This window comes from Hyposmocoma kahamanoa, unplaced genomic scaffold, assembly GCF_003589595.1.
Source record: "Hyposmocoma kahamanoa isolate Upper Pololo Valley unplaced genomic scaffold, ASM358959v1 76, whole genome shotgun sequence".
NCBI lineage: Eukaryota > Metazoa > Arthropoda > Insecta > Lepidoptera > Cosmopterigidae > Hyposmocoma > Hyposmocoma kahamanoa.
In genome coordinates this window covers 13,470,673-13,497,908 of record NW_020653900.1, presented here as the reverse complement: position 1 = coordinate 13,497,908, position 27,236 = coordinate 13,470,673, and the positions used below count along the sequence as shown (strand labels likewise).

Sequence of the window (27,236 nt, the reverse complement as noted above, 5' to 3'; positions counted from 1 at the left end):
ATAATGAAATTAAGAAAAATTGTAACGAATTCTGCTGAAAAATAAAAAAACCCCAAATCCACCCCTGTGTGAACCCACATGGAGCAGCGCCACGCTCCTGGCCAGTTAAATTGAACGATTAACTGCTTGGTTTTAATTAAATCCAGGCAGAGCCGGTTTATGCCCCACATTTTGAAAACATGTACTTAAGGTCAAGCATTAAACATTCGCATTTATAAAAATCGGTTAATAGAAAGTACGGTCGACGAAATTCACTGCTTTTCAAAATAAGAGCGTCACAATTTCATTTGACACTAAAATTTTTTATCACGACTTTTTAAAAGTAAAAAGAAATTCACTTTAAACGTACGTAATAAAATGTATGACACAATTGAGCTGTCATTTCAAATTAAAAGGTCAATGCATTTGATTTTGTGCCATATTCAAAGACGTTACCGTGTATTTTTCTGCTTTTTGCAGTAGGTGAAAACATACAACGACTTTATGCCGTCATTTAAAGTATTGTTTTTGAAAAGTTTACGCTTTGACTGGAGATAAACAAATTGCTAGATTCTTGCAATTGTTATGTGAAGTAGATTGCGCTTTACGTACATACATATGACGTCACACCTGTCTTCCAGCGGGGTAGACTTTTTATAATACAATATGACGGAACGAACAAGTCATGCGCCTGGTGGTAAGCGACACGCCCGTCCACAGCAGTTCCAGTGACACTCACAGTTTTAAAGTGGAAAGATCTGAGAGGCACTAACACTGCGCCTGTCACCCTCAGACATAAGTACACAAGTCCCATGTGCCTGTAGTTTCATCAGTACCCCTATTACATTTACGCATTGCATCCTATTCGTATTTGTTCCGAATCCTAGACTGTATAAATCTAGAAAACTCGGACCCACTTTGGATGTCGCTACTAAGCGATAAAATAGACATAGTTATGCAAACAAGAACCAACCCACACCTCGAGTGAAATTGAGTTATGTACTTAAGTAGAACACCAGACGTGTCCTTTACTCGCTCACAAAACATCCTGGCAATATACCAAGCCAAAACGGAGAAAATAAAAGTCCAGTACCAACCCTAAATAAGTAACTTTTTAATAGCTAAAAAGAACCATGCTGTTTAACTTTATATAATGTATTTTTTTAAACATGCTAAATGCATCCATGTCACGTGTAGTAAAGTACTGTAGATCTTTAGCGTTTTCATTACGAAAACTAAAACATGGTTCTCGTTAACTAAATAAAAAGGTACATAATGATTTCTATTTATTGCTATATAATATAATAGTTACCCTATATCATTCTTAATGCTACACATAACTAACGTTGTTTGTCTCAAATAGCTTACCTATTTATTTCTTCACACTGTTTTTACAAAAGTCTGATTATCTCGAAAGTGACATTTTGAGGGTTGGTTCTAGTTTGCATAACTATGTCGAAATGATCCCTGTGACATTTCAGACTGTTATTTCAAATATACAATACCGGACATCATAAAGCAAATTATAATGTACTCGAGCTTAATAGTATATCCAAATGCAAATAAAGAGAAATCTTAGTGATAATTATAACGCCATTTCTAGAGTGTGGGCAACAACCACTTCGTAAAAGTACAATCAGTGAAATTAATCGGTGACCGCTTTACAAGACGTGTAAAGAAACAACAAGCCAATAATATTCGAGGCGATAGAGATCACAATCAGCCCAAACTCGCCTATAGACAAATAGCCGTAGAGAACAATCGTCACAGATTAAAAACAATTTTGTGAGCAATAACGAAACGTGATCAGGAGAGATAAGACGCACCTCTTAATAATAGGCTTTGTACGGTCAGAGCTAATGTAATTTATTATAAGGGCAATTTATTATTTAGGCGTTTCCTTAAAAAAAGTGTAGTGAGAGAGCTTTGTGGTGAATGACGTAGCGACCAACATAGAAAACTCAATCCCTCGATGATTTAGCCATCTAGAAAAGATAGATATTGGTGGATTCACTGCACAATTTTGGTAGCAGTACAGTTCCTTGTGACAGAGTTATGCCGCCAAGCAGTATTACTGCGTTACGGTTTTTTGAAGGGAGCTGGTGAAATTACAGGCACATGGGTCTTGTCAACTTATGTCTCAAGGTGACGGGCGCAGTGGCGGTGCCCCTCAGTTCTTTGTGATTTAAAGCTCTGAGTGACACTGCAACTGTTATGGACAGGTGTGTTGCTTATCATCAGGCGTATGACTTGTTCGTCCCGTCTCTTGGTACCATGAAAAAAAAACTAATTTATAGAGTGAATGTACATAAAACCGTGTAGATAGATGCCCTCAAAAAGGCCACGTTAAAAGTATCGGTGTCTATATATGTAACACTGCCTAAGTTTCTTGACATCGCATACTTGTTGTAATAAGGCCACGTCTGTAAATTGTCAGCTCTTCAGGAGAGAGGTTTGAAGATTGTTCTAGCGAAAAGTCGATAGAACGTCCGATTTAAGCGTAAAATTTTGCTTAAGTCGGACATTCTCGGACTAGTTCATAACCTAATTTCCGTGGCAATTTTTAATATTTAAATATTCAAGTATATTATCGTGTAATTATTAAATAATATTGCAAGATAAAAAAGTCAAGTTCAAGTTCAAAGTTCAAGTTAGCTAATGAACACTATCCAAGAATGACCGATATAGAATTATAAATTTGACATATATACATTGTACATGATAGTTCGTATTATTTTTATGACTTTCGTGTGATAAAAACACTGTTCGTATATCACGTCATGTGACTTTATTATACCAAGGATATGATATAGTTCAGTTGTAGAGGTGATATTGATGAGTATGGACCACGGACTTTAGTAATGTAGTGCCCGTTGCATTAACAAATTCAAACATTTATTTTGCCAGCAAACCTCCCGGCCTTCATATTGAATTTTGAAGTGTTAACAACTTAAAGAAATATTTTCTTTTAATTATAGACAATTTGGACACCAATTCACAATAAGAAACGTGTTATTAACCAAAAAATTGACCGCCCTTTTCTCTGACCGTACAATAATCGTCTCTGCATCAATTAACCTATGTCTATCTCTTTCTAACACATCATTATCATATTCGCTTGTCCCTCTCGTTGACAGCTCTCGTTAGCTCATATCGCGGGACCAAATCTAAATATCTAATTATACCCACATCACTAGGAACGCATCAAAACGTTGAGTTTCTAATTAATTTAGTCTCAAAACTATTATAATGCGGCCAATTTTGTTATCTAATAGCTCGTGAAGCGTTAACAAGCCGCCATCTTGGATATTCCGTTAATTTAATGACACGGCTTGGTGCCCAGCGATTGATATTAATTATTTTTTCAACAAGTTTTTGTTGAACTTTTAAATGTTTTACAACGAATTTTATTGCATATGTTACAGCAATTTGGTGGCATTTAATCATGTTTTGTGGTTTCTTTTAAATGTTACGAGTGACTGTAACAAATATTTACAAGAACATAGGCGATTAAATAATAATCATTTTCCACTCAATTAAAAACTCCTTGGTCTATGAAGTTTAGTTTTTGCACAACTTTCATACTCACAGACAAATATCCTACCATTCAGACCTTCGGAAAAAATAAATAAAAAATATAATATTCTAAATTTAAAAGCTTAATTATAATTCTTTTTATATTTACAAGTGTCTCTACGCACTGCACTGTACCTACGTTTCATTTTCACTCTCACTTAAATCATCCATGTCCATGTCTATCAGTTCTTCGTCTTCTTCTTCGTATGAATGGTTCAATTGGTGATCGTCTGGTTTACTGCTAGAAGAACCGCCTTTGGAACCAGTTTTGGCTTCTTCCTCTTGCTGCATGCGTTTGTGCTTCGTTCTTCTATTTTGAAACCAGACTTTTACCTGTTGGCAAACAAAAATAGGTATAAATATTTGTTTTTATTGGATAGTTATATAACAGTGGACCGTTGGTTAATACTACAGCTACTAGAGATTTTTTATGAAATCTATATGACATAATACAATTTTGTAATTCATTCTGTGTCCTGTTTAGGTTCTCGAGTTTCTCTGAGAGAAAAGTTTAAGGAGACTGGTATCATGACTATGACATCACAGTGCATTTACTCAAATATTTTATATGCCCGTAGAAATATACATATTTTCATTAAGAAAGAAGATATTCATAATATCAACCTTAGAACTAAGTCCAAACTCATGTACCACGATTTCGTTTAACTAAGGTAAACGATTTTTTATGAGGAACTGTATACGTTTTCACAATAAGATTCCGGGGCATATATTAAGATTATCATTTCCTAAGTTTAAAACTTACTTTAATTGAAAAGTCACATTACAAAATTGAAGACTACATTTTAGATAAAGATATATGGAAAGACGAGATATCTGTAGATTCCACACAAATTTGATACATAGTGTATTCACCAGCATTTAGTTTATTTGAAAAGAGTCATCCCTAGAGTTTCTTGTCCGTTCTTCTCATTGAAGTCAGCATGGTGAATAAGCAGTAGCTTAAAAAACAACGTTTTCAAGTATAAATTTATATTACCTATGGAATAAATTATTTTTTTAAGTTCTTTACCAATGTAGAAAAGATTTTTTTTTAATAATTCTATTGTGGGTTCTTACAGCACAGGATATTCCCTGTAATTGTTATGTCATTTGACATAACAATTACAGAGATCCTAAATCCAGACATAATTATGTAGTATGCAAATCCATTGATCTAGTTACGATGTAGGTAAGTACAATTAATTTGTCATCCTACAAAAGGGTCGAAACATTTTACTAAAAGCACCTAGAAACATTGCATGAACCGGACTCTTCAAGTTTGTCGGATATTTTCAAGTTTAAAAGTTCAGGAATTCAATCAAACAATGGTTGGTTTCTAAAAAAGAAAAAGTCGCTATTTATCAAGAAAAACATTATAAGTTATTAATGATTCTGTTAAAGAGATGAACTCTCAAAATAAAATAACATACAAAGGGCTTTTCTCACCCCACCCCGATAAAACTTTACTACATAAACTCTACATATACTCCCATACATCTAACACCCATTGTATTATTATTTACGAGCACCCAATAAATAAGAAAGGATTAACGGAAGCGCCAATAATAACAAAAAAACTATTCAAAAGACCCCTCCCATATTTCACTATCTATTGAAAGAAAAATGCCAAAATTTTTCTACTGGCAACACAATGCACGGATTTCCCTCGAAAAAAACCATCCGCCATTTTGAACGATCTGTCACGGACTTAATGGCTTGTGAAATCTATTCACGGTACCCGCCAGTGTGTTCCTTGTAAAAGGAGTTTGTATATCGTCGCTTTTGGCAGAGAATCTAATGGCTTTTATTCAGCTCTTTTATGGGGTAAAGAAGAGTTTTTACTGTGTAATCGTTGGTGTTTTGTAGCCAAATTGTTTTGGGCAACTTTAATGGCCGGCATTGAAGCGTAGTTAACTTAGCAACGAAGTAGAAGTTTAATACGAAAAATTTTATACATTACATTTATTAATTTTGATGCAAAGATTAAGCAAATTCAAATAAATATTCCTTTGATATAACTGAACTTAAACCCGCATCTACGACAACACTGTCGCGAAATTAAACAGGTAATATTATTACATCTTAAAGCAATTTTGAGATAATACTATGTTAGTTGTCATGTGCGAAATGTTGGTCACTAATCGTCGTTCATCTCCCGCTAGATACTGACATAAAAATAATATTCATACGAATATGGATTATACGTGAATATATGATTTTATTCAGCATCTTATTAAATGTAACCATGTGCCATCAATATTTCAGACAGAAAGTTATGAAAATTTTCTAAAAAAAAATAAATACGTAATGAAATACAAATCCAACTTTCGGTATCGCATAAAAACGAAATAAGTACAGTCATCAACATAAATCCATGTTCAATCAAAACTAAAATTGCCATAAGCCATAATCAATATTGTTGGCAATAACTTGTACAGTGTTTCGACCGATAAAACGGACTTTTATCAAGTAATATGTAATTTATATGTTGTTCGTAATGTAAAAGCTAGTAAGTAAGTTAAATTAATATTTTGTATCGTTTGAGAGCAATTTCACGGCAATGTGCAGTAGCAATAAGCTACGTGGTCTGTTGGATAACATTTGTCATGGAACAGCAAATGCCGTTTTGATTGGTTCGATAAGTTTTTCTATTATACCCACTAAGTAGGTATATTATTTGGCGTGTAAAGCTATTTATATGACGATATAATACTATAACTTAGGCTAAACCAATAAGCATGAAATTTCAGAAGGGCAAGGGACGGCCAGGTGAACTAAATGGACTGTTACCATGTTTGACAAAATAACAGAGGAAAACTACAGCGAAAACTTTCTATAGCGAACATACTATAATTTGTGCTGTTAAATACATACAGATGTGAAGTTTTAATTATAATAAAACCAATAGGTCTTGCAGAGGTGCAGGGGAACGACCAGGTTTATGCGATGGATTGTTGCTATGCGAGGCAAAATTATGGTGAAACAAGATGTTGTTATATCCAATAGTGGTAAAGTTTGAATCTTAATTGTTTTTCTTGACACGGACAGAACAAGCCAGAGTAAATCAATACCAACTTCACTTGTTTTTAGTTATTCGATAGAATAAAATGTCATTAAGTTTTAAGACTTCTTTTTTGGACTTATATATCTACTTACTCATATATTTATGTATGTTACATATATAATTAATTACGGTGAAAATGTAAAGAGGTAAAGGTAAAGTACAATAAAACTTAAATATTAGGACGTAAAACTAGGATTTCTAAATTACATGAATAAAATTGGATCCTCGCGGCAAGGTGCCCAAGATGTTACTCGTATATATTGTATGTATATTATAATGATAATATATGCATCGGTCCTATGAATTTATCTCATGATTTATAATAGTTCTCCCTATTTTTATCTTTCACGCTTATGACTTGTGCTCTCTCTGCCTTGGATCGGCTGGAAGAGATTTCTTGTAGAGATAAGCCACCTTTGCTCACCATTCATGTGATTAATATTTATTTTGTTATTTGTTTAGTTTTGTAGTCTTTTGGCTTTGCCGTTTTTATTATATTACAATTATATATATATTGTATATACAAAAATTCCTTTTCAGTCCATCGCTGTTTGTCGGAGACTGTACATCATCTTTCCACATGATATACAGGGGGAGTGGAAATTAGATTAGCGACACGGTCACGGATCATCAACAGAACACACTGTACATCGAATATCAATCAAACACCCTTTAGAAGTGGTAATGGTGCGTAACCGGGGGGTAAACATGGCGCCCTTGTTATACGAGTACAGATTCAATTTTGTGGAAAATTTTCAAGGGAAATATGGTTGAAGACATTTTCGAATGTCTTACTACTGAAAAGTCGACCGTTCGAATTCCCGTAAAGGCCAGAATTTATAACTTAAATATGTAAGTAACGTACATTTATAAATAGCGTACATAACTGCCGCCGTAGCCGTACGGTTACAATGCTGGACTGCCACGCAGAGGTCCCAGGATCAATTCCCGGGCCAGGAGAAATTATTATATAGCCTACATTTATTTCTCTCATGAGTTTGGGTTTAATTTGTGGTTGTTTATGTGTGTGTCCATGGCATCCGCGATACAGTTTCCCTACTGCGGGACTATGAGTGTGTGCGTTGTTATGTGTACGTTATGAAACCAGTGTGTTTGTGATGAAACCTACTCGCTTTAGACTATGGCCTAACTAAATCTTTCTCTAAGATGGCACCCGTGACCAGCAGTGGGACGTTTCACGGGTTGATAATGATGATGACCTAAGCGCTACACGTTATTTGTTCATTTTTTCAGATCGAAATAGCATATATTAGTTTTTTTTTTCAAACGTACCATCATTTCGGGCCCCTTTAAAGATCCCATGGTCACGGTTGACTAAGATAGTAAAGTCATCAACCAGTTATGTCTAATATTTGTCGGTTAACAACCCCATTGTTAACCGACTTAAAAAAAGAGAAGGTTCTTAATTCTTCGACTGTATTTCTTCGTGTGTTGCGATTTCTCCAACATTTTGTGAACCTATTTCGATAGTTCTTTTTTTTTGGTAAAGGGGGTAAATCAGTAGTGGCCTCATTCAATTTTGAAAAAAATATTCCCCCTCTAAGGGTGAAAAATTAGGGGAGGAATCCGGTTTATTAGATATACACGATTTAGATTATTTTCAATGTAAATAATCGCGAAAACCTAAGAACCTGTTTCTTTATGATACCTAGTGACGGGACCAACAATTCCTGCGCCTGGTGGAAAGCGACACGCCTGTCAATGACAGTTGCAGTGCTATCGTCATTACGTGCTTTTCAATTAATTTATTAGATTGTAAAGCTAGTGCAGACAAATTCGTAAGAAGGTTACTTACGTACTTAACTCATGCTATTTAATACAGTTAATTATAGTTATAATGCATGCTGACTTTCTATAAGTCATAACAAAAACACCCGAAATAAAGCGAACTGTTTATAAATGCCTTCAATTCATTACAAAAGAAACGATTGTTTGTTTTTCTATTGCCATTGATCGCAATAGAAAACATTCTTTGTTTACAAAAAATTACGTAAACTGTACATATATGTATTTTAAAAAAAACCTCAAACTTTGTATTTTTGTACAATAAAAACATTGCAAGAAACCAGTGGGTAACAAACACACAATACGCCAGTATGAAAGGCCCTATTTTGTAACTGTTCGTAAATGATGAGCACCCATTCATTAAGCTTTCGTGTGCGAATGTTAAATCGTAAAGAGCCATTTTAACGTCTTACTTACAGTTTGCGCAAAACTGCCATCAGTAAAGATTCTGAGGATTACTCGAAAGGTTGAAATGTAATAACATTTGCATTGTAAGCACAAGGTTGCGCATTCATATTCCGGCACAAAACGACGTGTTAATGGCGAAGCTATCACTCAAATAACAGCTTTAATGAACCTAACTTATAATAGTTACAAATCTGATTAAAATTAATTACATCTCTAGTCAGCGGCTGGTAGCTGTAAAGGTCTGAGTGAAGAAAAAACTTTCATAGATTTCTCACAGATGGCGTTACGGCAAAAACGTTGTTTAAAAGCCAAAACAAAGGTAACCTATCACAAACTCGAATTTCTTTTTTCCCGAATGTCATTAGTCCCAAAACGGTTCGACTTTTTTTCGTTAGTGCAATGTTAGTTTTGATATAAATTTGCAACACAGAAATGTCTTACAGCAGAAGTATTGTTTGTCCGAAAACCTATTATTAGAATAATTATTACGTATTCTTTGGGCAGAAGTTTGTTTGGTCTAAACGTATTTCTTATACTGCCTGTTTTCCATAAATTATATAGGGTGGCCGCAGCGGAGATGAAGTAAAGACAGAAAATATGATGGATAAACTATATTAAATTTCGACAAAGGTATTTCTTAAAGATAAACTAAATAATTTTGAGAACGTCCGAAGTTAGGTACGTTATGGCTAAAAGTGTCTTATAATTATAATTAAAATGACGAGTTTTGCATCGGTCACGTTGCAATGCACGGGGCGCGCGAATGCAAGTGCATTGACCTAACGTTTTAGGTATGTGTGTTATATGCCAATCTGGATACATACACATATAATTTAGATTGCTGAAAATTCGTTTTGACAAAATTATTATTCATAGATAAAATTGTACCGCCACACAGTTCCACCGTTCAGCTCTAAAATTCTGGAGTCCATTTACGTAATTTTCATCATACCATTGTGCTATGTTTTTGCTGTCATCTGAAATGTAATTTAAAAACAATGGTCTTGAGTATTCATTATATAACTTATAACTGAAGCGAGCAAGGTACCAGAACCGACTTTGTTTGCATTTGCTAGCTAGGTCACCCACTCCTGTGGGTTTAGGATAGGTTAGTATAAGAAAAGACCGCACGAGCCGAGCGAGCGAAGCGAGCGTGTCGCGGCAGTGGCCGACGAGTGCCAGAGCCGAATTCATTTGCATTACCTAGACGGTACGACCCCCTCCTGTAGGTTTAGGTTAGGTTAGTATATGAAAAAGCAGCACGATCCGAACGAGCGAAGCGAGCGACTACAACTTAACTTGCATCAAATTAACTTGCATCTCGTTTACCATATTTCCTAAAGATGCGAGGTGCTTTAATTTGACGACTTGTATTGTGCGATAGGTTCTAATACCTTTAATATCTGTAATAAGAAATATTATAACAAAAATGTATCATGAATCTCGTTTTTTACAAAATAAATATATTCAATAAGATACATTGGTCAAACGGTTTGTTGGGGAAATAAAAATCGGGAAAAGAATAACTTGTCAATATGTCAAAATAGTGAAACATTGATAATGAAAAAAACCGTAACGTGTTTTCGGACAAATGAAACAAAATCTATTCAATAAAAATGTAAAGGTTTTCGGAGAAACAAAATTCTGTAAATCATGTTTCTAGCTTGTGATAGGGAACTCAAAACAAAGCATCTGCAACAAACTAAAAAGTTGTTGTAAACAATACATAAATCCGACAAACAAGCACATAGTAAGGTCCGCTAGTTCGTTCTGTAGCTTAGTTGGCATAGCGTCTTGCACGGTTTGTTAGAAGCCAGCGGTTCGAATCTGGCCGGATCGAAGGAATTTTTTCTGAGTGTTCGATCTTTGTATTAATAATTATAAAAACTAGTGGAGTAATTTCACAAAAAATAATGGAATATCAATTCAATACAAATTTAATTACAGATAATAAGGACATCTCTAGCCAGGGCTGGTATCTGCAAAGTTACCTAACAGGGTGATGAAATACTTGCACAGATTTCTCACAGATGGCGCTGCGGCTAAACAGTCGTTGTAAAACAAATACAAAGATCCGACAAACAAGCACATAGACAAATTCATGAGGTCCGTTAGTTCGTTCCGTGGCTTAGTTGGCATAGCGTCTGGCATGGTTTGCTGGGAGACGTTGGTTCGAATCCAACTGGAGTGTGATCTTTGTTTAATAATAATTACGTTTTTATATGATAGTTCGTTAATATGATTTATATAAAGATCGAACACAAAGAAAACCTCTGATTTGTATTAGTCTGAAAGACAGAATGCCGAACAGCGTTGTAAGAGAGCGTTGTGGTATGAAAGATGATGTAGTGACCAGGATGGAGAGGGAGATGTTTCGATAGTTTGGTCATGTGGAATGAATTAATGTTGATAGAATGACGGCACAAATTTATACAGCGAATGCGGAGGGAGGCCTAGGCAGAGGTAGGCCTCGGCGTACAATTCTCAATTATAACAGATAGATAGGGATATTCTTAAAAAAGGCAGGGATAAAAAACCGACCTCCAAAGTTCGTGGAACCTACGTTTTATTGAAATCGGTTAATGTAAAGTGCGCGAAACCGGATTCATACCCTAGTTTGCCACCCTTCGTGGTTAAATATTTCCTTCCAATTTAAATGGGATCAATACTGAGGTACCCTCTTTCCAACAAAAAAAAAACAATCATCAAAATCGGTTCATAAGTTATCGCGTAACATACATACAAAAAAAAGAACAAAATACAGTGCAATTGAGAACCTCTTCCTTTTTTTGAAGTTGGTTAAAAAGTATCAAGATAAACGGTCATGTATAATGGAAGTCGAGAAAGCGAAGCAGGTTTGTCAGCAGCGTAGCTGCGGAGGTCCATAGTTTCTGCCTATCATGGTGAGACTCATATTCTCTACTAAGTCTTGATTATATAGCCCTCCATACCCAACCTTTTAGTTATACGGGAAAATCACTATTACCAGTGCAAGCATGACCAGAGACATCAGTCAAGTCCTCCTGACTCCAGATCAGCCCGTTAACACAGACTTTATCCGGTTTTCATATTGTTCAGATAGATATTGGAGCTGTAGGCTCGCTCACCCGGCGGAAGACAGGCATGATGCCATATGTTGATGTTACAGTAAATAAATCTAATTATTATTGTCAATCTCAACAACGGCCATGCAAATAACCTTGCTAATGCAATTGGTGACAATCCACCTTGTATCCATAACTATAGAGTACACAATAACGAAAACTTAAACCACACAATTGCAAAAATACATCACATTTTTAACAGAAACTACAGTGCTTAACGATCGTAAATAAGTTATTTACTACCGAAAACTTCAATAACTTTTACAGCCTGTTTTAAGTACGGTTAAATTACAGTGCTGGCCATGGGAAGTGCGTCAAGAGAAACGAGACGCATCAACATTTTGTATAACATGTTAAAAACTCATTTTCGTATGGATAAAAGTATCAAATATAATGAAAATTTACCCTAACGTCCTGTACACTACTGCAACGAAATTCACTCCAGGTTACTACCCAGAACACCTAGACCAACAGAGCCAATGTACAAAGGTTCATTATTACTTCGTTATTGTAATAATCATGTGACGGGACGCACAAGTAGTGCACCTGGTGGTAAGCAATATATCCACCCATAATAGTTGCAAGGCGTCGGAACTTGTCTCTTCATATCTCAGCGGTAGAATTCAGAAAGTAGACATAAATGGAGTGACTTCTTTGGGTTCTCCGGTAAAAATGCGTGTTCCGCAGGGCTCAACATTTGGACCTTTCTTTGATCTACCATTCTTTGTTAAGGACCATTGCGAAATAGTATTGTTTGTTGACGACAAATCCTTGATTTTTAAAACAGACAGACATGGCGTTAACTATGACCATATTAATGATAGTCTCTCTAAGGTAGTTTATTGGTTTAATGCTAACAATTTATTGCTTAATGCCAAGAAGACAAAATGTGTTAAATTTGAATTACGTAACATAAAGTCGTCTAGTCCAAGCATAGAAATAAACGTAGAAAAGTTAGGCCTTGCTAATAAAGCAGTCGTCTTGGGAGTGACCTTAGATAGTAAACTTCAATGGTCAGTAGACTAAGCCGCGCTGCATACGCAGTCCGCAGAATACGTGAGCTTACCGATGTAAGTTCTGCTAGACTAGTTTGCTTTAGTTACTTCCATAGTATAATGTCCTACGGGATTCTCATGTGGGGTAAAGCGGCAGATATTCAAACCATATTTGTATTGCTAAAACGAGCGATTCGTTCTGTGTACCGTCTAGGCGCTCGGGTATCCACACAATTATGATTCCAAGTGTATTCCATAGCATTTAAGTTTATTTGAAAAGATCAATTCCTAGAGTTTCTCGCTCGTTCTTCTCAGGGAAATCAGCGTAGTGAGCGAGCGGTAGCTTAAATGTGACGTTTTCAAGTGTGAATTAATTTTACCTATCGAATAAATGATTCTTCGACGTTGACTTTGACTGTCACTCGGAGCTTTAAATCGACATAAGCTATAACCAACACACAACAACAACAATTTGTTTGTATACATAATAATCAGTAAATTTTTATTTTTAATAGTTTAAAAAATTCAATATAATAAATATAGGTATATAAATGATATCAGCCCCATATCTATCTACATAAGTTTTCTTTATGGTAACCCTCCCTATCAACCTCTTGGTTATGTGGGAAGGTCACTATAACCTGTGCGAGCAAGCCCTCACAAGGACCATCCAAGGACGGACTTCATCCGGTTCTCTATTAGACTCAGGTGAGTCGCCCCGGGTGCACGTACAGAACCCTCCCTACTTTCCAGATAAGTACCGGAGCTGTAGACACGGTTTCCACCGCTATATATAGATAGTACCATTAGCGCTCCTTCTGAAAGAGCTCTTCCAGAGAAATACTACCACTTTACCTATTTCTGCCGCCAAGCAGATTACTATTTAATGCCGCCGCTACTACTGCGTTCCCGTTTTGAAGGGTAAAGGTGCTGGTGAACTCACAGGCACATGGGACTTGTCAACTTATGTCTCAGGGTGACGGGCAAAGCGGGAGTGGCACTGCAACTCTTACAGACAGACGTCTCTCTTTCCAGCAGGTGTTCGATTTGTTAGTTCCGTCACTTAGTAACAAAACGTATATAAACATATACTCAGCTTTCAAAAACGCATATTATACACTAATAGACATAATCGCACCTTTTCTACATTATTTTTATAAATCATTGAAGTAGCGGTAGAACAGAAATACATTAGAAGGACAATGACACCCTGTACATTAAACCCTTCAAGGCTATCACAAAACCGAGAGCAAAACGGTCCATTTCCCTCAAATAGATCGTTCATTGTGTGTCTTCATAAAAGCAGCGTATAAAATCACGTACGCAATTGGTCTGTACCCTCGGGAGAGTGGGGTGATGATGGATGCGGTTGATGCTATGTGAATCGGTCTCAGAGGTCCGTCGGCAGCGGCTGAGTTAAATGGGTGTGTGTAAGGGATGATGCTATGTTTTCGGGAACATGAAGGTTTTGGTGGGTAGAATAATATTATCTCATTTCCATCAGTAAACGGCGACTGAAGTTATGTCGCTTTAGGCCCGGTGCCCACTGACGGGACGGGGCGGCAAGCGATTTTTAGGTGACGAATAGTAATATGCCTTAAGATTATGACATTATAGTCGCAATTTCAATGATAATGATAAAATGCAAAATAAGCAAACCGCTTAGGGATGCCGAGCCGGCAGACTCCGGAATGCCTAGACAGCCTTGGGGATGTTTTGGCAGCCTTAATGATGCCGCGACATAATTGCCGTCATTGTACGCTGGTATTTAAGGATGCCGAAGGATCCCCTGCTGTCCCGTCCCGTCTGTAGGCGCCTTGTCTTGGGAAATAAGTAGTTTTTAGTAAGCAAAAAATAACGACGTCGGTGGCCCAACCGTTTTTGAGCAGGTCCCGGTTTCGATTCCCGGTAGGGCAATTTGGGAATGGACTTTTCCAAATTGATTTTATTACTATTAAATTATCCTTTCGGCTAGTCTAAGAATTCTGGGTTTTTTATTCAGATTGTTCAGATTGTCAAAAACTTGCATTACAGCATTTCTTATTGCGAGAGTACTGGTGAAACTGCAGGCATATGGGATTTGTCAACTTATGTCGCAGGGTGACGGGCGCAGTGGCAGTGCCCCTCAGATCTTTGCGATTTAAAGCTCTTGAGTGGCACTGCAACTGTTATGGACAGGCGTGTAGTTTACCATCAGGTGCACGACATGTTTGTCCCGACACTTGATATTTATAAAAAAAAACTCTTCATCGGCTTATTTTTCACAAATATTGTTGATGCTTGAAGCTAAAACCACTAATACGTACTAGAGGATGAAGAAAACTATAATACATAAATAGTATTACTACAAACACAGCAACAATTTGTATTCGTCACAAATAACAGAACGCTTGCAAATTTTTGAAAATATCTAAAAACATAATAATCACAGCTGCGCACTTGCGAACCCTGTATCCCGGGTGCTATGGACATACACATAAACAACCACTAATTATACCCAAACTCACGAGATAAATAAATTTAGGCCATACAAATCGAACTCAGGACTACCAGAATGGTAACTGGTTCGGTCACGGAGGCCGTTAAATCTGCAAACTATGTATGTGATATACATGAAGAGACAAAAGAAGTTTGTCAGAAGTGCAGCAAGTGGAGATTCACGATCGCTGCCTACCCCAGTATAAGACCGGCGTGTGTATGTATAACATAAAATTTAAAATGATTTTATGTTATTTTCTTTCGGTTTTAACTACATTAACCAACTGACGTGTTTATTTGCACAAGTGTCCATAACATTTGCAGTGCCACTCAGAGCTTCAAATTGCAAAGATCTTGTGGGCACAGCAACTGCGCCCGTCACCCTGATACATATACAGTTGACAAGTCCCATGTGCCTGTAATTTCACCAGCACCCTTACCCTTCAAAACCGGAACAGAGCTAATGCTGACATTGCTGCTTGGCGGCAGAAATGGGTAAGGTAGGCAGTACTATCCTGGACGAACTCTTTCACAAGGAGCTCTACTGGTACTCAAGTAATTTATAATTTAACCTTCAAGTAAAATAAACTAGAAGAGAAAACACATTTAATATAATATCATTGCATTTAACTATAAAACACGTAACAGTTAAAAGAGGAAATCTGAATTTTAACTATATTACATTATATAACAAAACGCATTTAAAGCTCTAACAACTTCCAAACTAAACAACAAACTAATAGCTTTCACATGCAAATCTAATGTACAATAACCAACAGCGTTACTAACAACAATAAAACTTAATTTACCCCGTCTAAACTGAAAAACCCACATCTGTCGTTTCACACTAAAATAAGATGACCTGTCATAAAACTAAGTAGCACCAATTATAAAGGTTCATCATATCTGGTTGCGAAATAAAAATCATAAGTCTCCGCAAACAATGAATTTAATAGGATAGGGAGCGGGATTCCACATCATAATGCTTCGTACTAAATAAATAGAGGGAGATCGCAACTTGCCCCCAAATGCGATTAAGCACTTATGTACCCGATTATACTCCTACCCCAGAGGATTTAAACGAGCGAGATGACAATACGTCTACTCCCCAAGATAGAAAGAGATGGGCTAACGAAGGGGAGATAGGCAATTAAGGGGCAGCGTGAATTGGGCCAAAATTTAAGCGGAAAGCTATTTATCTGTATATTACTTTATTGTCGATCCATTACGGAGCAACAAGGACGGAGCTATACGAGTAAGGGGGATGTCATTATGAAACAAATTGGGGTTGTTAAGCATTTGCAATTTTTGCACGTCATCTCTCCCTTTGGGGATTCGCCACCGTTCGCGGTAGAGCGAAACGGGGATATAAATTTATGTGTGTTAAAAAGAGACGGCATGATATTTAATGGGTACAGTTACGAAAGATCAATTGCTTGTTAATAATGAATGCTTTTGTCAGACTTAATAGGGAACCAGTCAGATAATTTATACTCTGTTCAATTAATGTTTGGTTTAGTTAACCACGGGTAGCGTATTATTAATTACAGTTTAGTAGTAATCCAATTTTTAACGGTTACTTTTCGAATTGAAGCCATTTCGATGTATTCCACACCTTTTGGTTTAGTTTGTGAATGGTTTTCAATGGGATGTTTTTGGTAAATAGAATTTTGAATTGTATCAAATCTCGTTAACCATCTCATGGACGCGTTCACTTCTTAAAGATATCATTTTTCTTCAAAGTATGTAACCACTTCTGATAATAGTTTTTCAGTTTAACTTAAGGGCGCCTTCAAATTAGTCGCTTTACAGGAGCGCTGCAGTGATGCCTCAGTAATTGCTAGTTCACTAATTGTGACTGCAAAATTAAAAGCCCTGAAGATATTCATGTTGGAGATGCCGTCTACAAGGGGGTGGCGAAATTCAAATACCTAGGCAGCACTATAACAGATACCAAACCAACTCTAGGAAAGGGGATATAGACATCCTCATTCAGAACACGGTGCAGTGCAGCTCTACAAAAAGTGTTGAAGTCTAAGCTTCTTAGCCGTCCAGCCAATATCCCGATTTCAAGGCCGTCATAAGGCCCATTTTTACGTATGGCTGTGAGGCTTGAATACTCACACTTAAAGAAGAGAACAAACTCTTGGTATCTGAGAGAAAGGTTCTCAGGAATATATTAGGGTCAGTCCAACGAGATAATGGTAGCCAGAAAGTCCGCACTAACGCTGAAATAGAAAATCCCTCCATCTTACGATAGGGGGTCCTTCAAAGAAGGCGTAAAGAGGCATCTTGTAAGCATCAGGGAATTCATCGCCTAGTTTGCCACCCTTACAGGTAGAAATTTTCTTCAAATTTAAATGTGACCAATACTGAGGTACCCTCTTTTCAATAATAAAAAAACAATCATCAAAATCGGTTCACACACATACACACACACACACACACACATTTTTTAAGTCGGTTAAAATAGGGTGGTTTGCATTAATAGTACACATAACTTATTGATGACTTAACCACCTCAGTCAACCGTGACCATAGGACCTGGCAAAGGGCTCGTGGCAAATTTGATGTATTGTTTTTTATCATCTACTAACGAAAATGTCATTAATTTCCATCATTATAACGAAATAAATTCAACAGCAAACTTCTTTTTTTTAAGGTAATTTCTTAAATATATATTAGTAGATTTTCCTATATATCAAAGCAATTGACCCTCTAATCGTCAAATCAAACACTAAATATAAGAAAACTCTTGAATAAAAGCTTTGTGGAGTAAAAGCTCCGTGCACACCGCCGGAAGTGGAAAGCGCAGCGCTTACCCCACTTCCGGTTCGCATTAGACCATAGACAAATGCGCTTCGCTAATGTTGCTTGCATTTGTATTCCGTAATTTTTATTAGGCTTAATTTTATTTCGTTTGAAAATTACTTAACCTTAATGTTAAAAAGCATGAAAGGAACCAAAAATTTAAATGTTAACTCTGGATCATCATTCCCAGAAGGCTGGAAACTTTACCCACTTGGATACCTAAGTTTATCCTTTGACGGAAATAGCTGCCTGTTCTTTGGTCACCAGAGACTTCAACGAGGAAGGCAGTTTTAGCAGCAGTAGAGCTTGTGACAGAGTTCGTCTCGAGAAATACTTTTTCTATTTCTGCCTAAAGCAGTAATGTGTAAAAACATTATTGCGTTCCGGTTTGAAAGGGTTAGGGCTCTAGTGAATTTATGTCTCAAGGTGATGACAGTGGCAGCGCCCCTGAGCAGCTTGATTTTGATTGCCTCTCCCGATCAGAAACTACGTCTTTTCCGAGTCGAGGCGCATAATTGCGATTCTCAACTGGCCGATCGGAAACTTTTGACATATCAACAATAGTTAATTTAACTCACAAATTAGAAAGATATAGTAGGAATCAGGTTCATCTTCTCGCTCAGAAACCCATCTGATTTCGAGACTACCCGATCGCATCTGTTTCGATTTGAAAATCGGAATGAAAATCAGGACACTGGTCTTTGCGAATTAAAGCTCTGAGTGGCAATGCAGCAGTTATAATAATAATAATAATAATAATAATAATAATAACGCTCACAATCAACATAGCCCCGCACTAAGGAAACCCTGTGTCGCGGGTCCCATGGACACACACATAGACAACCACAAATTACACCCAAACTCACGAGAGAAATAAATGTAGGCCATACAAATATTTCTCCCGGCCCGGGAATCGAACCTGGGACCTCTGCGTGGCAGTCCGGCATGGTGACCGTTCGGCCACAGAGGCAGTTATGGATAGCTGTGTCGCTTGCCATAGAAAAAAACACAAACTTACCTCGAAATTTTACAAGAAAACCGCTGTGTTCAATTAGTACTTTACATATACCAATGATTTTACACGTACTACTGTACGATATCCATTTTTCAAATGGAAATTCTGAAATATGGCCAGGGTCACTGACGCTCGACCCAGGCAAAATGAACCGTATTAGTACGGGAAAAGTATGAAATTGAACTTACGTAGTATCGACACTTGATAGGTAAAAGGTCACGGCTTATAACGGTTTTTAAACTAAATTTTTATCCATCACCGGTTTTCTTCATGTCGTACGACATTCGGAAGTTACAATGTTGAGACAACAATGGTCACAATTTGTTTTGGAAGTTTTATTGCTCGAGGTATTAGCCGTTGCGGTACTTTATGAAATATCCGTCCGGTTATTTCAGAGGTTGATGAACTTATAACAAAGACTACATAGTTGTATATTATCAAAGGTAGGAATAATAGTTTCGCTGCTTTTTTATGGCGCCCAAAAATTTATAAAAATTAACCGAAAAATAATTTAAAACGTTTAGTAGCTGTAGAGTTCCTTGTGCAAGAGTTCGTCCAGGGAAGTGCCTTGCCTATTTCTGCCGCCAAGCAGTAATGTCAGCATTACTGTGTTCCGGTTTTGAAGGGATAGCCCTATCCCTTCAAAACCGGAACACTGCATTTATTCGACACGAATTTCATCTGTCATGGCAAAATACGCTCTATTTACTTAGCTTTTACGTTTTAACTTTAATGAGCGTCTCGGGCACGCGGTCAGGTCAGGCTGGCTTGGATTTGATCCACGCGGCGGCTGCGCGACGACCGCGCGGTTCTATTATTGTAAAATCTTAATTCTATTTACTAGGCACCAAGAAAGAAAACTTTCTCCTCGTGTAACTGTACGCTAAGGTCACTGGTTAAATAACAGGCACTAGAGACTTGTCAACTTATGTCGCAGGGGACGGGCGCAGTGGCAGTGCCCTTCAAATCTCTGAGTGGCGCTGCAACTGTTACGGACAGGCGTGTAACTTATTATCAGGTACTTACTTGTTTGTCCCGTTACTTGATATAATAAAAATAAAAACACAAATAAGAGTCCATAGTACCGACTTTTTATATTCTCTTATATTATATTCTCGTTTTTATTTAGGTTTACTCGTTTTTACTTTTATTTTATTTCATTTGATTTTAAATCATCCATTTATCCAAACCATTTACTCCTCTCAGGCTCAAGCTTAAAAACCAGCTCAAATGCTCTGCCCAGCACAAAGCTGAGCTGGTTAACCTTTTCGGCTATTATTGTGTATTTGAATTTCTATGATTTTATGTTCATGAATTTTATTATGATCATACTCGGACTACTAGTTTTCACTACCTAATTTCCGTGGCGATTTTTATTATTTTGAATATTCAATTTTATATCGTGCAATATTATTCAATATTCGAGTATTGTATCGTGAAATATTATTTATTAATTACACTATAATATACATGAATATTGAAATGACAACTAAATCCCATAATAGCACAAACCTAACTGCTTTTTCACAGAATGCAGTTGTTGATACGGCAACCCTGTCCAAAGTTAGACCAATAATTAGTATTAAAAGCTAGTTAAAAGGCAACCTGTCTTTCGCTGATTACCCTGAAGAACCTTGCGTCTCTAGCGTACTTTTTATTATTGGCACTAAGCGCGTGTGTAAACCGGTTTTCTTATTTTATGTCGAGTGACTGATACTATTGCATCTGTACTGATAAATTCTGTTTTTTGACGTTACAACTTAACACCGCTGAGAGCAATAAAAGAGTGTGAAAGTATGTGTTGTCACTTATTTTTAATTGGTCTCTTTCCTACTTTTATTTTTAAGAAAAAAAAAGTATTTATTGTCTGCACAATCTACTTAGGTCATATTGAGATGATGGTTTTGAACTTGTATAGGTATACTTACTGCTTAGAAATGAGTTATTTGTTTAGCAAAATCCGTGTCGTTTGATTATTAATAAAAAACATTATTCCAACAAACGTTAAAATAAATATAATAAAATGAAGGTATAATATTCATATTAAAATATTCTTCCCACCCTCCGCGGTTCGTTGTGTTAACATAGCACCCCCCGTGGCTCCCTATAGCGCCCTCTCCCTTGCTCATTCTGGTTTGATCCGCTCCCGCCCGGTTTTGACTGGTTACAACCAGTTATGGGGAGATACGGCGAGATTCGCACATGCGCTCTGAAACTGGGAAATCATGGTTTGGTTTCCATTACCCGTTTTTACTGCATTTTCTAAATACCTATTCAATTTAACGCTCCGATACTGAGAATTATAGAAACTTTAGTCTTATGTGTGTTGAACAACATATTTAAATGAAGAAACTAATTAAAAATAATAAACCACTAATTGACACAAATTGTTTTGAAGAAACACGCAATATGCGACCAACTTGTTGTTACTTCAGTCATTAAACAAGCTAAGATAGTAATAAAAAAAGTCGTTAATGTACAAAAACACACCACGCCCCGTAGCGTTTTCTTTAAAATTGCATTTTCCCAATAATCGAATTACCTATAGTAAACATTTTATCTTTAATAGCTGCCCGGGCAGGTGGGCAATTTAGTTAATAACATAAAATTACTGTAACCTGTCTGGCCGTACGTCATAAAAGGATAAAAAACTGACTGAAGATTGCTGGCAAAGTTAACAATCTTTTAAACTGGACCCGTGTAAATGTGTTTGTCGAGAACCTATAAAGTATCTTTATTTTTTACCAGGGTATCATATTTGCAATAATGAAAGTGAGCTGTACGTTTCTTAGTTGAAAAAAAGACCACCCCAAAATTTTCCATGAAGTCAGTAGAATGAAACTGAAACAAGGAAATGAACAGCAGAATCTTAGCTGTTATAGGTACTAAATAAAAACCATTTTGTTTTATCGTAATCATCATCCATAATTGATTATCGAGTACCCAATTGTCTTGTTACTGGAGTAAATAGATACTTACCTATAGAAACTAATAAAATTCAAGTTATGTATATAGAGAGGATAAAACCTCTCTATGAAATCTCAGAATGATTAAAAATAGAAGGCAGATATATCAAAACGATATTAGAAGTTAAGGAAAACGTTGTGGAGGACGCCCTGTGGCAAGATGGACGGACGACCTGAGAAAGGTGGCCGGCAGCGACTGGATGCGGCACAAGACCGGGAGAGTCGGCGTGCTCAAGAGGAGGCTAATGTCCAGCAGTGGATACGTCTACGCTGATGATGGATGGATTAAGAAGTTATATTTTTATTTACAATTTAAAACGTTTATCCTAAATACTTTAGGGTTGACGACGTCGGTGGCCTTACCAGAAGTAGAGACGAAATAAGGGCCATATATTCCTGGTAACACATTAGCGATACAGCTCTTATAAATATCAACTCTCGTTTGCACTGAAATATAGACACAGGCCAAATATTGACCTGTGTGTATTATTTATTTATCTCTAACAATGCCGTGCTGTTCTATTCGGTGGTGTGGGAAAAACAGCAAAACATCTAATTACAAAACAAACAGAATCACATTTCATCGGTAATTAAATATGTAATTTTGTAATTTTCGTCCATTATAGCAAAGCCCAAGTTAACTAGTCAATTTGAAGTGAAACGGTTGACGACACCCATTGACGACACCCGTCAATTGTTTCGAACTCGGGCTAGCCAATCGGAGCGCAGTTGTCACAGTCATGATAAGGCAGAATAGTTTTCAAACAAATTAAATGACATTTCGTCTCTATTTCTGGTTATATACTCGATGCCTTACGGTTATTACTGTGGGCACTAGAATAATGAGGTTCCGGGTTCGAATCCCGGAAAATCCTATTTAGGAAATGAACTATATTAGTTCTCGTCAGGGTACACCCTGTACTTTATACAGTACACTGTATAAAGTACTTATTATTTGCAAACCAAAATAAAATAAAACATTTTTGAAGCTTAATAATTTGGTCCAATATTCTCTATCCGGCCTGAGGCCGAATATACTGTTCATTGCAACAGTACTAGTTAGTTGCACATTAAAAACATATATATAAAAAAATTATTCCATTGATATTCAATAATTTTTTGTGAAATTACTCCACTAGTTTGTTATAATTATTAATACAAAGATCGAACGCTCAGAAAAAATTCCTTCGATCCGGCCGGATTCGAACCGACGTTGGAAGACGTTGCAAACCGTGCCAGACGCTATGCCAACTAAGCCACGGAACGAACCAGCGGACTTCACAAATTTTTCTATGTGCTTGTTGTCAGATCTTTGTATTTGGTGTTTCAACGACTTTTTAGCCGTAGCGCCATCTATGAGAAATATATGAAAATATTTCGTCACCCAGTTAGATACCTTTACAGCTACCAAACCTGGCTAAAGATGTCGCTATTATCTGTAATTTTTTTTTATTGAATACCACTCAATTATTTTTTGCGAAATTACTCCACTACTTACTACAAAAAAACACATTACAATTACACCGAGGCATTATCGCTCTATGTGTATTACAACCTTCAAGTTTCGGTCAATATACATTGGCAGTTCTGTTAACTTGGGACTAAGAAAATTCTCCATCTAATTTCTACGAGACTCGGCTCTAAACTCCAATTAGTGACGGTCACAGCGCATCAATTACTGCGCCTGGTCATGGGATCTCTGCCACTATGAACAGGCGCGTAATAATAATATTAATGTCTGTTTTGGTTCGAGATAACTTTATAGACAAACATAATGATGGTAGGGAGCTTCCTTTTTAGCTGCTAAGTGGTAGATTGTGATCAGCACAAATGCCTAAATAAACACTGGATGGCTCGCTCGTTTTGTTCTATTATGTTTTTGTGATATTGATATCAACAAGTCATGACAAGATTGTTCTAACCATAGGTAACAACGGTTGGGTTCCAAATAAAATATTACTACTCACCGCATCTGATAAACGTATGTGTTTTTTTCAGGCGGTGGTAAGCAATCACAGAACAATAAATACAGTAGGAGTGGTTAGTTAGCATCCGACGCCAGCCAACTATAGGTCTCGTAAGACCTATCTGAGCTCTGTCCGCCATTTTCGCATTGTATAGTATGGTTGTGTCATTCTTTCGTGCAGAGAATTTAAAAATCCTAGAAAAATGCCTAATTGCGCTATTTTGGAGTGCAAAAATTATAGCCACACCAAAAATATCACCCGTGGTGATATTTCGTATCATCGGAAAGTCCTATTTTAATAAATTTTCAATTTTTTGTTTGTTGAAATATTTTTTTTATTACAAGAAACGAAAGTAAAGCTTATACCCTGCAATACGGTCGCTTCTTTTTTGGAGAACTAAATTAATAACGCCAATTCGACGTCGTTCAACAATGAACCGCTAGATGGCAGCACATTGATTGAAATTTCAATTATAATATCAAAACGTTGTAACTTGCAATCTAATAGGCATTGATGGTATTGAATTTTCAACGATATGCCAATAGGGTAAAGTTTCAATCATATTAACAATCCAGAATTTGTTATTTCTTTTTAAATTTGAAACTACGACCAATCAATATCAAGATTTCGTAGTGTTTCAAATGAAGAATGTGAGTTTTGACGATATCGGTTCTGATAGTAATCGAGGCTTCAGACACTTCCATTGTTTGTTTCTTCCGTGTATAACCTATCCATGATAGTTGCAATGCCACTCAGAGTTTTAAATCGCAAAGACCTGAGAGTCACTACCAAAGAAAAGGAAAAGGTTCTCAAATCGACTGTGGTATTTTTGTATGTATATTACGAGATAACTCCTGAACTGATGATTCTTTTTTTGTTGGAAAGAGGGAACCTCAGTATTGATCCCAGTTAAATTTGAAAAAAATATTCCACCTCTAAGGGTGGCAAACTAGGTGATGAATCCGGTTTCACGCACTTCCGATTTAAATAAAACTTGGCAAACAGAGGTAATTCCACTAACTTTTGAGGTCGGTTTTTTAATACTCTGTTGTACTGAGATTGTGACTATTTAAAAGTGCCTCTGAGTCAGGCTTACTTAAGCAAACTTTATTATTATTATACCACCACATTAAAAACAGGCAATGAAAAAGTAATAATTTACTTAAACATTATTAATATACTCCATAACAATGTACTCGAGCCGTAAAATTAGAAACACTGGACCAATTAAAACTCAAGCTATTATCTCCCTTAACAGTTTAATTAGATTCATAATGAGCAAATTTTCGTGTTAATCAAAATTAATCTTTATGAAATGAAGGTTATTAAGAAACATATTTCATAGTAAATCGTTTTATTATTAACTTTTCGTGATATATTTCGTTTATAAATGGTGAAACTAAACTGTAGCTACTGTTAACATGTCGGCAAACAGGCCGTGATTGTTAATGATATTATAATGTGTTGTTAAATTTGTAACTTTTTATTTCTTTTTTTATAGCTTTCGCCATTTTTTTAAAAGTCAATGGGCTTGCTCTTGACCACTACCCAGCTCTGGAGCAATTATAGGATCTTCGATGGAACGAGCCCAGAAGATGCCTATTCAGTCACACCTTAAAGATAATTGGGTTGTATGTGCTCGGAAACACAGTCGCAAGCAATTCCATCCCTGGACTATGCGCATAATAAAAGATGACAAAAAACGCTTACTACATCTGAAGGGATTATAGGCTAAGTAAGGATGATATCCCGACGTACGTACTTTCAATGGTAAAAGGGCTAATGGAGCTCATGAGCACATCCACGAAATAGATTCTCTAGAAAACCGACAGACAGGCGACTTTACGCGTGTGGGCTACACTATGAAGTTTAGATTCCAGCTTATCATCGCCAATAAGTCTTCTGGCTCGGTGTTCAACCGAATCAAGAGAGAGGTGACTGCATACGCTATGCAAAATCAGACTTGTGCTTTGTACAGAGTTAAGAGCTGACCAGATGTGAAATATCGCTTCACCTTATTAAGGATACGATCGTAGCTGCAAAATAAAGCTGCGGTATGCTTAAGGATGCCGAGCTGGCAGCCTTCGGAATGTCTCGGCAGCCTTGGGAATGCTTCGTCAGCCTTCGTGATGCTTCTGAGCCATGCACAGCAAGACTGATATGGAGAGACACCACGCGAGAGCACGATATCGCGACGGAATGCTTCGGCATTCCCAAGGACGCTTAGGCATGCTTAAGGATGCCGCGTCGTACCTATGGATACCACGGCGTAATTGCTGCATAATCAATGTGCGCTTGCATGTAGGGATACCGAAGGATCCCCTGCCGAGCGATGCTTTCAGTGGGCGCCGAGCTTTAAGGTCTGCACTCAATGTCACGCGAGGAGCTCCAGGCTGTCGGTAACAGGGACAGGTAAACTCCGAAAAGTAAAAGCGATTGGTAAGCATTCGATGTTAAGCTATTGTTTTCGCATCTAATATCGAGTACCAATATTAGTTTTTTTAACAAACCATCATTTCGGGCATTTTACAAACAACTCTTTACGAGTTGATTTTAGATATTTTTTTAAATAGTTTCCGTTTCCATTTTTTTTACTTTTCCATTTCATTTTTTTTTCATTAAATTTTTTCTACATAAATTTGTACCAATTACAGTTTTATTCTTAGAATAATAACGCATAGAAGGATAGTTTCATATCAAACGAACTGTCACAAGTGAGGCAAAAACCAAATTCATGTAGGCGTAAGCAACTTGTAACTACGCTCGTCGGCACGCACACAAATATACAAATAATGATGCCATGGAATAACATTTCCCTCAAAAGTGGGGAAATTGTATCTTGCTTAACTCATCATTAAGTTAAAGGTGCCTACAGATTTGCCCGACAATGTCGATCAGGTGCCTACAGATATGCTCGGTTTTGTCGATGAAAAACGAATATAGCACTTATTTGTAAATCCAAGATGGCGGACACGATTTTTCAAAATATGCTATATGGGTATCCTTTTCGAGGTATTTGGGGATGCTCATTACGAATATGGCACTCATTTCTAAATCCAAGATGGCA

General features: G+C 36.8%; 1 protein-coding gene across 1 annotated transcript in view; it reads right to left on the bottom strand.

Annotated features, from left to right (window-relative positions):
* Positions 1-3,640: 3,640 nt before the first annotated feature.
* LOC113232486 (homeotic protein empty spiracles-like) overlaps positions 3,641-27,236 on the bottom strand; it is a 66,152-nt gene continuing 42,556 nt past the window's right edge. The window contains exon 3 of the mRNA XM_026467230.1: positions 3,641-3,888. Coding sequence (XP_026323015.1) covers positions 3,691-3,888 — 198 coding nt within the window. The 3' untranslated portion in view covers positions 3,641-3,690. The remainder of the gene's footprint in view (positions 3,889-27,236) is intronic.